Below are 13,349 nucleotides of genomic sequence, written 5' to 3'. Positions count from 1 at the left end.
TCTAGCCAAGGGCAATTTATGGTTAATGACTACAGAGATTCTTGTAACAGTAGAAAGATTCTAAAATGCTGTGCAATGCAAATTATAGGCTGCGCAATCAGGAATGAGATTTTCAATGATAAGACAGAGAAAAGTGACTTGGGACATTCCAAGCGGACTGCCTCAAGGCTGTACCACTCTTGAATATGTGTGGCAGTTAGGAACCAGACCTATACCTTCCATGGTTTATCTAGAACTGTAAGCATGACACAGATTACATGTTTTCTAATGTTTTATGAGACTGAAACAATTAGTACTGCATTGAATAATTTTCACAATGAAAAATCGCCATGCTTCATTATGTGACAGATGTATTTTTTGAAGTCAACAAGAGGAAGTAGGTTGAAAAATAAGGGTGATGAAGTCTGCTGGTAATCGGCCAGAAACAGCAGTTAGAATAATTATTTTATGTCTGTGTAACAGCTTATGGAGAAATACAGTAAAGACTCAAGGGACTCCAAATGACCGGAGGGTATGAAAACTGATGCCTCAAGTACCAGCTTGATAGACTAAACTACACACACTGGCACAGAATTAAACAGTTACTCTGTTTATTGCAATCTTTCTTGGAAGATAACAGTGTTTCCTTTGGGATTGGCAATTGAACAGGCTAATCGTAGAAGAAGAAAAGATGTAATCACAGGACATAATTTTGCATGAAAAATCTTGGCCTTGTTTGTCATTCTTTAGAAGCTGCATCACATGGGATAGAGCAAGCTGAACAATTTCTAAATGTGTTATGCTACCAAAGATATTGAATCATTGAGGCCCTGCACACGCAAACACATAGAAAAGAAGAAGCAAACGCTGTGGGCCAAGTGCCCCGACTGTGTAATTTACCTCCTGAAGATTCTGTACTTCATTATCTTTCCGAGCCCTTCACATGCCTGTGTTATTCAGTGTTGCATCTCCATCCATCTGTCTGCTGTGGTGGCACAAATCATAGAATTCCATAGAAACCGCAGTACAGGAATGCACCATACAACTCAATTTGTTCAAGTTGTTGTTAATGATCCTTCCACCATCCTATTTTATCTAAGCCTATCAACATATAAATTTAATTACCATTTGTCCAGAAAACTCTAAATTGCTTTAATATTAGAAGCCAGCTTTTTTTTTTCAAATGTAACATTGACCTGAACTATCTCGCAGCTGCCATTAACATCAGGTGAAAATACAAGAGATCCAGAGGATCCAACATTTCATTGTGACCAATATTCATTTGTAGGGAAGTGAGGAAACTAGTTTTTGTTTCATTCCCTGTCCTATACTCCGGAGAAAATGTTCAAAAAAATCATCCATCAATTACTACATCCTGAGGCCTAAAGAATATTGTTTAAAAATAAACAACCTGACCATACCATTCCTTTGCATGTGTAGATATTTTGCTTGATTGTGGTATGCAGCAGGCAAGGAGCAGTAACCAGGATTGTAACATTTGTTGAGTACACTATGTTAGTGTATATAGGTTGCAGAGCATTCCAGCCACATTTCTCTGCATGAACTGAACAATAAAAGCTGCTCTCTGAAGAGTGCCCAGTTTACTCCTCTTTCCTGGTCTCCAAAAGGCAGTCAGTGAGCTCTCTGTAACTTTTAAGATGCCGTTGAAATAACACGCTTTGAACAGGACAAAAGATGATGACTGATTTGAAATAAACTTAATAGAGGTTTTCCAATAGTTCTAAATTTCTTTGAAATTAGCTTTTCTTGCTTTAAGCCCTGTCTTCTAGGTCTCCACCTAACTATACTTTACCAAAATTAAACTTCCAAATTAGTTTGTTTCTAGACATCATAGTGTACAAGATCTCAATTGCTGACTTAGTTGTTTCTATGCAAATATTTTGCATACATTTTATCATTCAAAACAGAAAGTTACACCACGAACAATTCTTGATTTTAAGAAATGTTACTCATCCAGCATTTTTTTTTAAAAGGTGTAAATACTGTGACCGTTCATTCAGTATCTCTTCCAATCTACAACGCCATGTTCGCAACATTCACAACAAGGAGAAACCATTCAAGTGTCACCTGTGTGATAGGTGCTTTGGTCAACAGACCAATCTGGACAGACATCTGAAAAAACATGAAAATGGAAACATGTCAGGTATGCAACCAGAACTGAAATTTGAACTTTGGCACTGAGATTTGGCTTTGAACTTTTGGACTGTAGTATTTCCATGAAGTTTTGTTTTGAAAAAGGAAGCTGTTTCCCAGATTAAAATATGGATTTCACATGTGAGTGAGATCCCAGTCAGAGACTGATCACTCCCCGCAAAGGAAGAGAAAATAAGAGTGTGAGTTATCTCAGCATGCTGACTATGTGACACTGGACATTGAAAGCAGATCACCTGATTACTCTTTTTATTTAGGATATGGTACAAGGATGTGAGGCAAACCGCGAAATAATTACAATTTTAATTGAACCTAATGTACAGAAAAAACTGTCAAAGCCTTCACTGAAGAATATTGGGAAAAGACAGTAATGAGCAAAAAAAGTAAATATTTTTGGAATTTAAGGTGAAGAGGGAGATAGCAAGGTAGAGGGGATTAATGAAGGAATTTGACAGGGTGGGTGAGTTTTAAATGTTTTAAAAAATCTTCAACTTGAGGTGTTAGGAGCCAGGAACCTAAGTGGGTCAACAAAGATGGGGGATATCAGTGAGCTGCAGCTCCATAGGGCCTGAACAGTGGAATTCTGAATAAACTGAAGTTAATGGATGGTGACAGATCGGAAGGCAGCTGATTGAGTTTGGAAGTGATCATTTTAGAGGTGACAAGGGGATTAATGAGGGTTGGAGTTATAAATTACTTTCTGAAAATCAAGTGGTCCATGACTGTCTAGCAATAATGTAAGAATCAAATTGGGCCATTTAGCCCCTCAAATCTATTCTGCTATTCAGTGATGCCCTGACTGATCTGCAGCTGTATCTTTGTCCCTTATCCTTTAATGTATTTTAATTAACTGTAAATTCAGATTTTGAATTTAAGAATTGATCCAGCATCAGGTCTTCTTTATGAAGAGCGTTCCAAACTTTCATCTTTTGCATTTAAAAATGTTTCCTAGTTACATTGTTTAAAGATCTGTCTCTAAGGTTGAGACATTGCCCTCTAGTCTGAGACTTCCCAAACAGCAGAAATGGTTTCTCTCTACATTCCCCAGCTGTTTCTTTGAACATCTTAAAAGTTTCAATCAAAATCCCAGGGAATATTAGCGATTTTGCCACGACTCCTCATTATTTAACTTTGGAGTTCAGGTATCATTCTGGTATTCTCTTTCAGGCGCATACCACTGCAGTTATATCCTCCTTTTAATGTATGGCTTCCAGACCTGAACACAATCTCTCAGTGGAATATAATCAGGGCTTAATGTAGCCGGAAGATGACTATTAATCTCTTGTATTCTAAACTTCTCAATATAAATGACAATATTTTGTTGGTCTTTCAGATAATTTTATGGTCCATAGAATCAGAGAGATCAACAGAACAGAAAAAGACCCTTCGGCCCATCAAGTCTGTGCCAGTCAAAAACAACCACCTACTTATTCTGATTCCATTTTCCAACACTAGGCTTATGACATAGATCATAGAACATAGAACAGTATAGCACAGCACAGGCCCTTTGGCCCTTGATGTGCCGACCTTTCATCCTACTCTAAGATCAAACTAACCTACATACCCTACATTTTACTGTCATCCATGTGCCTATCCAAGAGACACTTAAATGTCTCTAATGTATCTGACTCTACTACCTCTGCTGGTAGTGCGTTCCACATACCCACCACTCTGTGTCAAGAACCTATCTCTGACATTGTATGCTTTAGCATTACAAGTTCACATCTAAATACTTCTTCAATATTATGAGTGTCTCCATCTCCACCACCCTGACTGAGTTCCAGACTCTCATCATGGATCAAATGTTCTTTCTCATATTTTCATATAAACCCTTTACCTTAAATCCCTCCACCGAGGGGAAAAATGTTTCTTCCTTGTCTGAGATCTGAGGAAGGATCAATTGCCCTGAAATGTTAATTTTGATTTCTCTCCACAGATGCTGCCAGATCTATGGAGCTTTTCCAGCAAATTCTGGTTTTGTTCCTTCCTGTCTACCATATCTATACCCCTCACAATTTTAAATTTCTCAATCATGACTCTTTCAATCTCCTCTGCTCTAAGGTAAACAACACCAGTCTGTCCAAATGTTCTTCTTAAGTGAAACTCTCCATCCTAGGTAACATCCTAGTAGATCTCCTCTGCACACCCTCCAGTGCAATTGTATCATTCCTGGAATGAGGATTCCCTAGCTGTGACCTGATCAATATGTTGTACAGTTCCAGCATAACCTCTAAAACAAACCCCTACTGCAAAAGAGACACAGAGGAGCACATTGGGAGGCAGATTTTGGAAAGGTGGAGAAGTAATAGGGCAGTTGTCATGAGTGGTGTTAACTCCCCTAATAATGATTGGAACCTCCTTAGTTGAAATTGTTTGTTGGAGCAGCTTTTGTCAGGTATGTCTAGGAAGGATTCCTGACTCAATGTGTAGATAGGCTGATGAGAGGGGAGGCCAGACTGGATATGGTACATGGTAATGAACCAGACCAAGTGTTAGATCTCTTGGTGGGAGAGCATTCCGGCGATAGTGATTATAGCTCCCTGACCTTTACTACAGTCATAGAGAGGGATAGGACCAGAAGGTATGAGCAACTATTTAATTGGGAGAAGAGGGAATTACAGTGCTATTAGGCAGGAACTTGATGTCTAAATTGAGAGCAGATGTTCTCAGGGAAATGCATGACAGAAATGTAGAGATTGTTTAGGGGGCACCTGCTGATAGTGCTGGACAGGTTTGTCTCACTGAGGCAGGAAGGGATGGCAGGTTGAAAGAATCTTGGGTGACAAGGGATGTGGAACATCTAGTCAAGAGGAAGAAGGGAGTATACTTAAGGTTGAGGAGGCAAGGATCAGACAGGGCTCTAGAGGGTTACAAGATAGCCAGGAAGGAACTGAAGAATGGACTTAGGAGAGCTAGAAGGGAGCATGAAAAACTTTAGCGGGTAGGATTAAGGAAAATCCAAGGCATTCTACACTTACATGAGGAACAAGAGGATGCTCAGAGTGAGGAGAGGGCCGATCGGGGATAATGGAGGGAAGTTGTGCCTGGAGTCAGAGGAGGTAAGAGAAGTCCTTAATAAATACTTTGCTTCAGTATTCACTAGTGAGAGGGACCTTGTTGTTTGTGAGGACAGCGTGAAACAGATTGATATGTACAAACAGGTTAATGTTAAGAAGGAGAATGTGCTGAAAATTTTGAAAAACATAAGGAGAGATAAATCTCCTGGCCCAGATGGCATATACCCAAGGTTGGTACAGGGAGCGAGGGAAGAGATTGCTGCATCTTTGCATCCTCACCGTCCACTGGAGAAGTGCCAGATGATTAGAGGGTGGCAAATGTCATTCCCTTGTTCAAGAAAGGGAATAGGGATAATCTTGGGAATTACAGACCAGTCAGTCTTAAATCTGTGGTGGGCAAATTAATGGAGAGGATTCTGAGAGACAGGATTTATGATTACTTGGAAAACCATAGTTTGATTAGAGCTAGTCAGCAAGGCGTTGTGAGGGACAGGTCATGCCTCACATGTCTTATTGAATTTTTTGAGGACATGACAAAAAAAACATTGAAGGTAGAGCAGTGAATGTAGTGTGAATTTTAGCAAGACGTTTGGTAAGGTTTACCATGGTAGGTTCTGTAGACCCCTGGTTAGACCACTTGGAATATTGTGTTCAGTTCTAGTCACCTCATTACAGGAAGGATGTGGAAGCTTTAGAGAGGGTGCAGAGGAGATTTACTAGGATACAGGACTGGAGGGCATGTCTGATGAAGAAAAGTTCAGGGAGCTTGGGTTTTTCTGATTGGAGCGAAGAAGAGGTCTCCAAAATGATGAGGGGCAAAGAACAAAGAACCTTACAGCACAGGAACAGACCCTTCGGCCCTCTAAGCCTGCGCCAATCCAGATCCTCTATTTAAACTTGCTGCCTATTTTCTAAGGATCTGGATCCCTCTGCTACCCATTCATGTATCCGTCTAGATACATCTTAAATGACGCTATTGTTCCCACCTCTACCACCTCCGCTGGCAATGCGTTCCAGGCACCCGCCACCCTCTATGTGATGAACTTTCCCTGTATATCTCTCCTAAACTTTTCCCCTTTCACCTTAAACTTGTGACCCTAATAATTGAGTCCTCCACTCTGGGTGAAAGTTTCTTGCTATCCATCCTGTCTACACGTTTCATGATTTTGTAGGCCTCAATCAGGTCCCTCCTCAATTGCCTTCTTTCCAATGAACATAATCCTAATATACTCAACCTCTCCTCATAGCTAGCACCCTCCATACCAGGCAACATCCTGGTGAACCACCTCTGCACCCTCTCCAAAGCATCCACATCCTTTTGGTAATGTGGCAACCAGAACTGTACACAGTATTCTAAATGTGGCCGAATCAGAGTCTGATACAACCATAACATGACCTGCCACCTCTTGTACTCAATACCCCATCCAATGAAGGAAAGCATGCTGTATGCCTTCTTGACCACTTTACTGACCTGCGTGGCCACCTTCAGGGAACAATGGACCTGAACACCCAGATCTCTCTGTACATCAATTTTCCCCACTACCTTTCCATTTAAGTATACTCTGCTCTTGAATTGCATCTTCCAAAATGCATCACCTTGCATTTGTTCGAATTGAACTCCATCTGCCATTTCTCTGCCCAACTTCCAATCTATCTATATTCTGCTGCATTCTTTGACAGTCCCCTTTACTATCTACTTCTCCACCAACCTTAGTGTCATCTGCAAACTTGCTAATGGGGCAATATCACAAACAACAGGGATCCCTGTGGGACACCACTGGGCACAGATCTCCAATTTGGAGAAGTTCCCTTCCATTATGACTCCCTGTCTCCTGTTGCCCAACCTGTTCTCTATCCATCTAGCTGAAAAACTCTGGACCCCATGCAACTTCACCTTCTTCATAAAGTTCTACACAGGGAACTTTATCAAACACCTTACTAAACTCCATGTATATGACATCTACATCCGTTCCCTCATCAATCAACTTTGTCACCTCTTCAAAGAATTCTCTTAGGTTTGTAAGACATGACCTTCCCTGCACAAAACAGATAAGCTCATTTTCTTCCAAATGGGTATATATCTTACCCTTTAGTATCTTCTCCAGTAGCTTCCCTAGCACTGATGTCAGGCTCACAGGTCTGTAATTACCTGGATTATCCTCGCTACCCTTCTTAAACAAGGGGACAACATTAGCAAGTCTTCAGTGCTTGGGGTCTCCCCTGTCTTCAAGGATGCTGCAAAGATATCTGTTAAAGCCCCAGCTATTTCCTCTGGCGTTCTCTCAATAACCTGGGATAGATCCCATCCGGACCTGGGAATTTGTTCAACTTAGTGCCTTTTAGAATACACAACACTTCCTTCCTCCTTATGCCGATTTGACCTAGACTAATCAAAGATCTATCCCTAACCTCAACATCCACCATGTCCCTCTCCTCGGTGAATACTGATGCAAAATACTCAATAAGAATCTCACCCATTTTCTCTGACTCCAAGCATATCTTTCTGCCTTTCTCTTTTAGTGGGCCAACCCTTTCCCTAGTTACCGTCTTGCTCCATATATATGAATAAAAGGCTTTGGGACTTATCCTTAGCGAGCAGGGTTAAGGAAATCTCACGACTCCTCATTTCAGATTGGTCCTATATTCCCGATATTCTTCCAAATCTTCATCTGCCTTCATTCGCTGAGACTTTATGTAGCATCCTTTTACCTCTTAGCTAGTTTCACAATTTCACCTGTCATCCATGTTTCCCTAATCTTGCAATTTTTCCCCTTATTTTCACAGGAACATATCTCTTCTGAACTCTAATCAACTTCTCTTCAAAAGCCTCCCACATATCGAATGTGGATTTCCCTTCATACAGCTGCACCCAACCTAGATTCCCCAGCTCCTGCTGAATTTTGCAAGAGTTGGCCGTTCCCCAAATTTTGCACTATTCCTTCAGAACCACCCTTGTCTTTGGAATTGTGACCACTATTCCCAATGGAATTTCCTACTGAAACTTCAACCACCTAGCCGAACTCCTCTCCCAACATCAGGTCCAGTTTGGCCCCTTCCTGAGGGGCTATTCTATACTGTTGTAGAAGACATTCCTAGATGCTCCTTCCAAATTCTGCTCTATCCAGACCTCGTTCACTAAGTCAATCCCAGTCAATATTGGGAAAATTAAAATCTCCTATCATCACCACCCTGTTGCTCCTACGTCTTTTCATAATCTGTTTACATATTTGTACCTCTGTCTCATGTTCTCTATTGGGAGGCCTGTAGTACAGACCCAACATTGTTACCGCACCCTTCCTATTTCTGAGCTCTGCCCATATTGCCTCACTACTCGAGGTGTCCATAGTGCCCTCCTTCAGCACAGCTATGATATCCTCTCTGACCAGTAATGCAACTCCTCTGTCCCTTATACCTCCCAATCCATCCTGCCTGAAGCATCTGTATTCTGGGATATTTAGTTTCCAATCATGCCCTTCTCTCAAGTCTCAGTAATAGCAATAACACATATTCCCAGGTACTAATCCAAGTCCTAAGTTCATCTGCCTTACCTGCTATACTTGTTGCATTGAAACAAATGCACCTCAGACCACGAGTCCCTCTGTGTTCATCCTCAACTTCCTGCTTACTCGTCCCCTTAGTCATTCTCTCTTCATTATCTAGTTCCTCACAGGCTTTAGTTAGTACCTCCTTCCTAGGCAAAAGTGAGGACTGCAGATGCTGGAAACCAGAGTTTAGATCAGAGTGATGCTGGAAAAGCACAGCAGGTCAGGCAGCATCCGAGGAGCAGGAAAATCGACGTTTTGGGCAAAAGCCCTTCATCAGAAATAGAGGCAGGGAGCCTCCAGGGTGGAGAGATAAATGAGGGGGGGGGGGGGTAGGGCTGGGGAGAAGGTAGCAAAGAGTATGGGGGTGGGGGTGGAGGTGATAGGTCAGAGAGGAGGGTTGAGCGGATAGGTGGGAAGGGAGATTGGCAGGTAGGACAGGACATGGTGGCGGTGCTGAGTTGGAAGGTTGGAACTGAGGTAAGCCGGGGGGTGGGGAGGAGAAATGAAGGAACAGGTGAAGTCCACATTGATGCCCTGGGGTTGAAATGTTCCGAGGCAGAAGATGAGGCATTCTTTCCTTTGCGGTTCTGAGAGAGTGCGGCCCTCAGCTGAGGCAGGGCTGTAGAGAGGTTAGTTGCCGGTACATTGCTGCAAGTGTGGAGCGGAGGATGCGGAAGGAGAACTGTGCTACCTCCTTCCTCCCTCCTTCCTGTCCACCAACCTCCTCATTTGGTTCCCAACCCCCTGCCACATTAGTTTAAACCCTGCATAACAGCATTAGCAGAAGCACCCCAAGGACATGGGGTCCAGTCCAGCACAGGTGTAGACCATCCAATTTATAATAGTCCCACCTCCCCCAGAATCGGTCCCAATGTCCCAGAAATCTGAACTCATCCCTCCTACATCATTTCTCAGCCACTCATTCATCCTGCCTATTCTTTTTTTCAACTCTGAGTAGTACGTGGCACTGGTAGCAATCCTGAGGTTACTACCTTTGGGGTCCTACGTTTTAACATAGAACATAGAAAGATACAGCGCAGTACAGGCCCTTCGGCCCTCAATGTTGCGCCGACCGAATCCTACCTAATCTACACTAGCCCAATAACTTCCAAATGCCTATCCAATGCCCACTTAAATGACCATAAAGAAGGAGAGTTCACCACTGCTACTGGCAGGGCATTCCATGAACTCACAACCCGCTGTGTGAAGAATCTACCCCTAACATCTGTCCTATACCTACCACCCCTTAATTTAAAGCTGTGTCCCCTAGTAACACCTGACTCCATTAGCGGTAAAAGGTTCTCAGTGTCGACCCTATCTAAACCCCTAATCATCTTATACACCTCTATCAAATCTCCCCTAAACCTTCTCTTCTCCAATGAGAACAGCCCCAAGTGCCTCAGCCTTTCCTCATAAGATTTTCCTACCATTCCAGGCAACATCCTAGTAAACCTCCTCTGCACTCGTTCCAATGCCTCCACATCCTTCCTATAGTATGGCGACCAAAACTGCACACAATACTCCAGATGAGGCCGCACCAGAGTCTTATACAGTTGCAACATGACCTCAGGACTCCGGAACTCAATTCCTCTACCAATAAAGCCCAGTACACCATATGCCTTCCTCACAGCACTATTTACCTGGGTGGCAACTTTCAGAGATCTGTGTACATGGACACCAAGATCCCTCTGCTCATCCACACTACCAAGTAGCCTACCATTAGCCCAGTAATCCATCTTCTTGTTACTCCTACCAAAGTGAATGACTTCACACTTAGCTACATTGAATTCCATTTGCCACATTTCTGCCCAGCTCTGCAACTTATCTATATCCCGCTGTAACCTACCACTTCCTTCCTCACTATCCACAACTCCACCGACTTTTGTGTCATCCGCAAACTTGCTTACCCAGCTTTCAAGCCCTTCCTCTAGATCATTTATAAAGATAACAAAAAGCAATGGTCCCAAAACAGATCCTTGTGGTACACCGCTAGTAACTGCACTCCAAGATGAACATAGTCCATCAACTACTACCCTCTGTCTCCTTCCAGCCAGCCAATTCCTAATCCAAACCTCTAATGTATCCTCAATGCCATACCTCCGTAGTTTTAGCATTAGCCTACCATGGGGAACCTTATCGAACGCCTTACTAAAATCCATATACACAACATCTACTGCTTTACCCTCGTCCACTTCCTTAGTCACCTTCTCAAAGAACTCAATAAGGTTTGTGAGGCACGACCTGCCCTTCACAAAACCATGCTGGCTATCCTTGATCACGTTATTCCTATCCAGATGTTCATAAATCTTATCCCTTACCATTCTCTCTAAGACTTTGCCCACCACTGAAGTCAGACTCACTGGCCTATAGTTACTAGGGCTATCCCTACTCCCTTTCTTGAACAAGGGGACCACATTCGCTATCCTCCAGTCCTCTGGTACTATTCCCGTTAACAATGACGACATAAAAATCCAGGCCAATGGCTCTGCTATCTCCTCCCTAGCTTCCCATAGGATCCTAGGGTAAATGCCATCAGGCCCAGGAGACTTATCTATTTTCATCCTCTCCAATATTCCCAGAACCTCTTCCCTGCATATTTCCAGGCCATCCATTCTAATCATTTGTGACTCCATATTCACATCAGCAACAGTGTCCTGTTCCTGAGTGAATACTGATGAAAAGTATTGATTTAGTGTCTCTCCAATCTCCTCCGCCTCCACACCCAACTTCCCACTACTATCCTTGACTGGACGGATACCTACCCTAGTCATCCTTTTATTCCTGACATACCTATAGAAAGCCTTTGGGTTTTCCCTAATCCTACCAGCTAAAGACTTTTCATGTCCCCTTCTCGCTTCTCTTAGCTCTCTCTTTAGATCCTTCCTGGCTACCTTATAACTCTCTATCGCCCCAACTGAACCTTCACACCTCATCTTTACATATGCCGCCTTCTTCCCTTTCACAAGGGATTCCAATTCCTTACTAAACCACGGCTGCCTCACAAGGCCCTTTACACCATGCCTGACTGGTACATACTTATCGAGGACACGTAGTAGCTGCTCCTTGAACAATCCCCACATCTCATTAGTGTTCTTCTCTTGAAGCCTGTTTTTCCAATCCACACATCCTAAGTCATGCCTCACTGCATCATAATTTCCCTGCCCCCAGCTATAACTCTTGCCCTGCGGCGCACACTTATCCCTCTCCATCACTAAAGTAAAAGTCACCGAGTTGTGGTCACTGTCCCCGAAGTGCTTAACTTGGTTCCTTACTCCCTAAATTCTTCGTGTAGGACCTCATCCCATTTTTCTTACCTATATCATTGGTGCCTTCATGCAACATGACAACTGGCTGTTCCCCTCCCCCTTAAGAATTTTCTGCAGCCAATCCAAGACATCCCTGACCGATACACCTGGGAGGCAACATACCATTTGAGAGTCTCATTTTTGACCACAGAACCATCTATCTACTCCCCTTATAATTGAATCCCCTCTTACTATAGCCCTTCCACTCTTTTTTCCTGCCTTTCTGTACAGCAGAGCCAGGCACAGTGCCATGAATCAGGGTACTGCTTCCCTCCCCTGGTGAGCCATATCCCCCAACAGTATCCAAAGCGATTATACCTGTTTTGGAGGGAGATGACCGCAGGGGACACCAGCACTGCCTTCCTGCTTTTTCTCTGCCTTTTGGTCACTCATTCCCTTTCTCCCTCAGCAATCCTAATCTGAGATGTGACCAATTCACTACATGTGTTATCCACGACCCCCTCAGCATCGCGGATGCTTTAAAGTGAATCCATTCGCAGCTCCTGAGCCGCCATGTGGTCTAACAAGAGCTGCAGCTGGACACACTTCTGCTCTTGCTTCCACATTGAGCAAGAGGAGCATAACATGGGTCTGAGATCTCCTGCCATTTTTAATCTTAAGCTCTACCTAAGTTGAGACTCATATTACTTAGTTCATAATGGATAGAGTGAATAGTCAGAAACTGTTTTCGCAGGGCAGAAATGGCTATCACAAGGGGGCATAATTTTCAGGTGATTGGAGGAAGATTTTGGGGGGATGTCAGAGGTAGGTTATATAGATAGAGTAGTGGGTGCGTGAAATGCACTGCCAGTGATGGTAGTAGAGTCAGATACATAGGGAATTTAAGTGACTCTTGGGTAGGCACATGGATGATAACAAATTGAAGGGTATGTAGGTTAGTTTGATCTCCGTGTAGGATCAAAGGTCGGCATAACATTGAAGGCCGAAGATCCTGAACTGTGCTGTACTATACTATGTTTCTTCCATGGAACTGCAGATGCTGTAAATCATTAAAAAAATAGAAATTACTGGAAAAACTCAGCAAGTCTGGCAGCATCTGTGGAGAGAAATCAGAGTTAACATTTCGGGTCAAGTGACCTAAGGAAAGGTGCTGGGGAAGAATCATTTGCCTCGAAACATTAACTCTCATTTATCTCCACAGATGCTGCCAGATCTGCTGAGCTTTTCCAGCAATTTCTGCTTTCCTTCCAGCATAATCTCCCTGCTCCTTAGATAATAAAGGCAAATATCCCATATTCCTTCTTAAACACTTTATCCATTTGTTCTGTTATCTTGAGGGACTGGTGGACATGCATACCAAGAACCTTCTG

The 13,349-nt window shown here is 43.0% G+C and overlaps 1 protein-coding gene across 12 annotated transcripts in view; it reads left to right on the top strand.

Annotated features, from left to right (window-relative positions):
- Positions 1-13,349, top strand: part of mecom (MDS1 and EVI1 complex locus) — a 239,013-nt gene that overhangs the window by 180,788 nt on the left and 44,876 nt on the right. For all 12 annotated transcript variants that reach the window (XM_060834453.1, XM_060834462.1, XM_060834461.1 and 9 more), the window contains one exon: positions 1,974-2,143. In XM_060834453.1, coding sequence (XP_060690436.1) covers positions 1,974-2,143 — 170 coding nt within the window. The remainder of the gene's footprint in view (positions 1-1,973; positions 2,144-13,349) is intronic.

This window comes from Hemiscyllium ocellatum, chromosome 13, assembly GCF_020745735.1.
Source record: "Hemiscyllium ocellatum isolate sHemOce1 chromosome 13, sHemOce1.pat.X.cur, whole genome shotgun sequence".
Taxonomy (NCBI): Eukaryota; Metazoa; Chordata; class Chondrichthyes; order Orectolobiformes; family Hemiscylliidae; genus Hemiscyllium; species Hemiscyllium ocellatum.
Note: the sequence above shows the minus strand (reverse complement) of the source record. Positions and strands in the feature narration are given on the sequence as shown.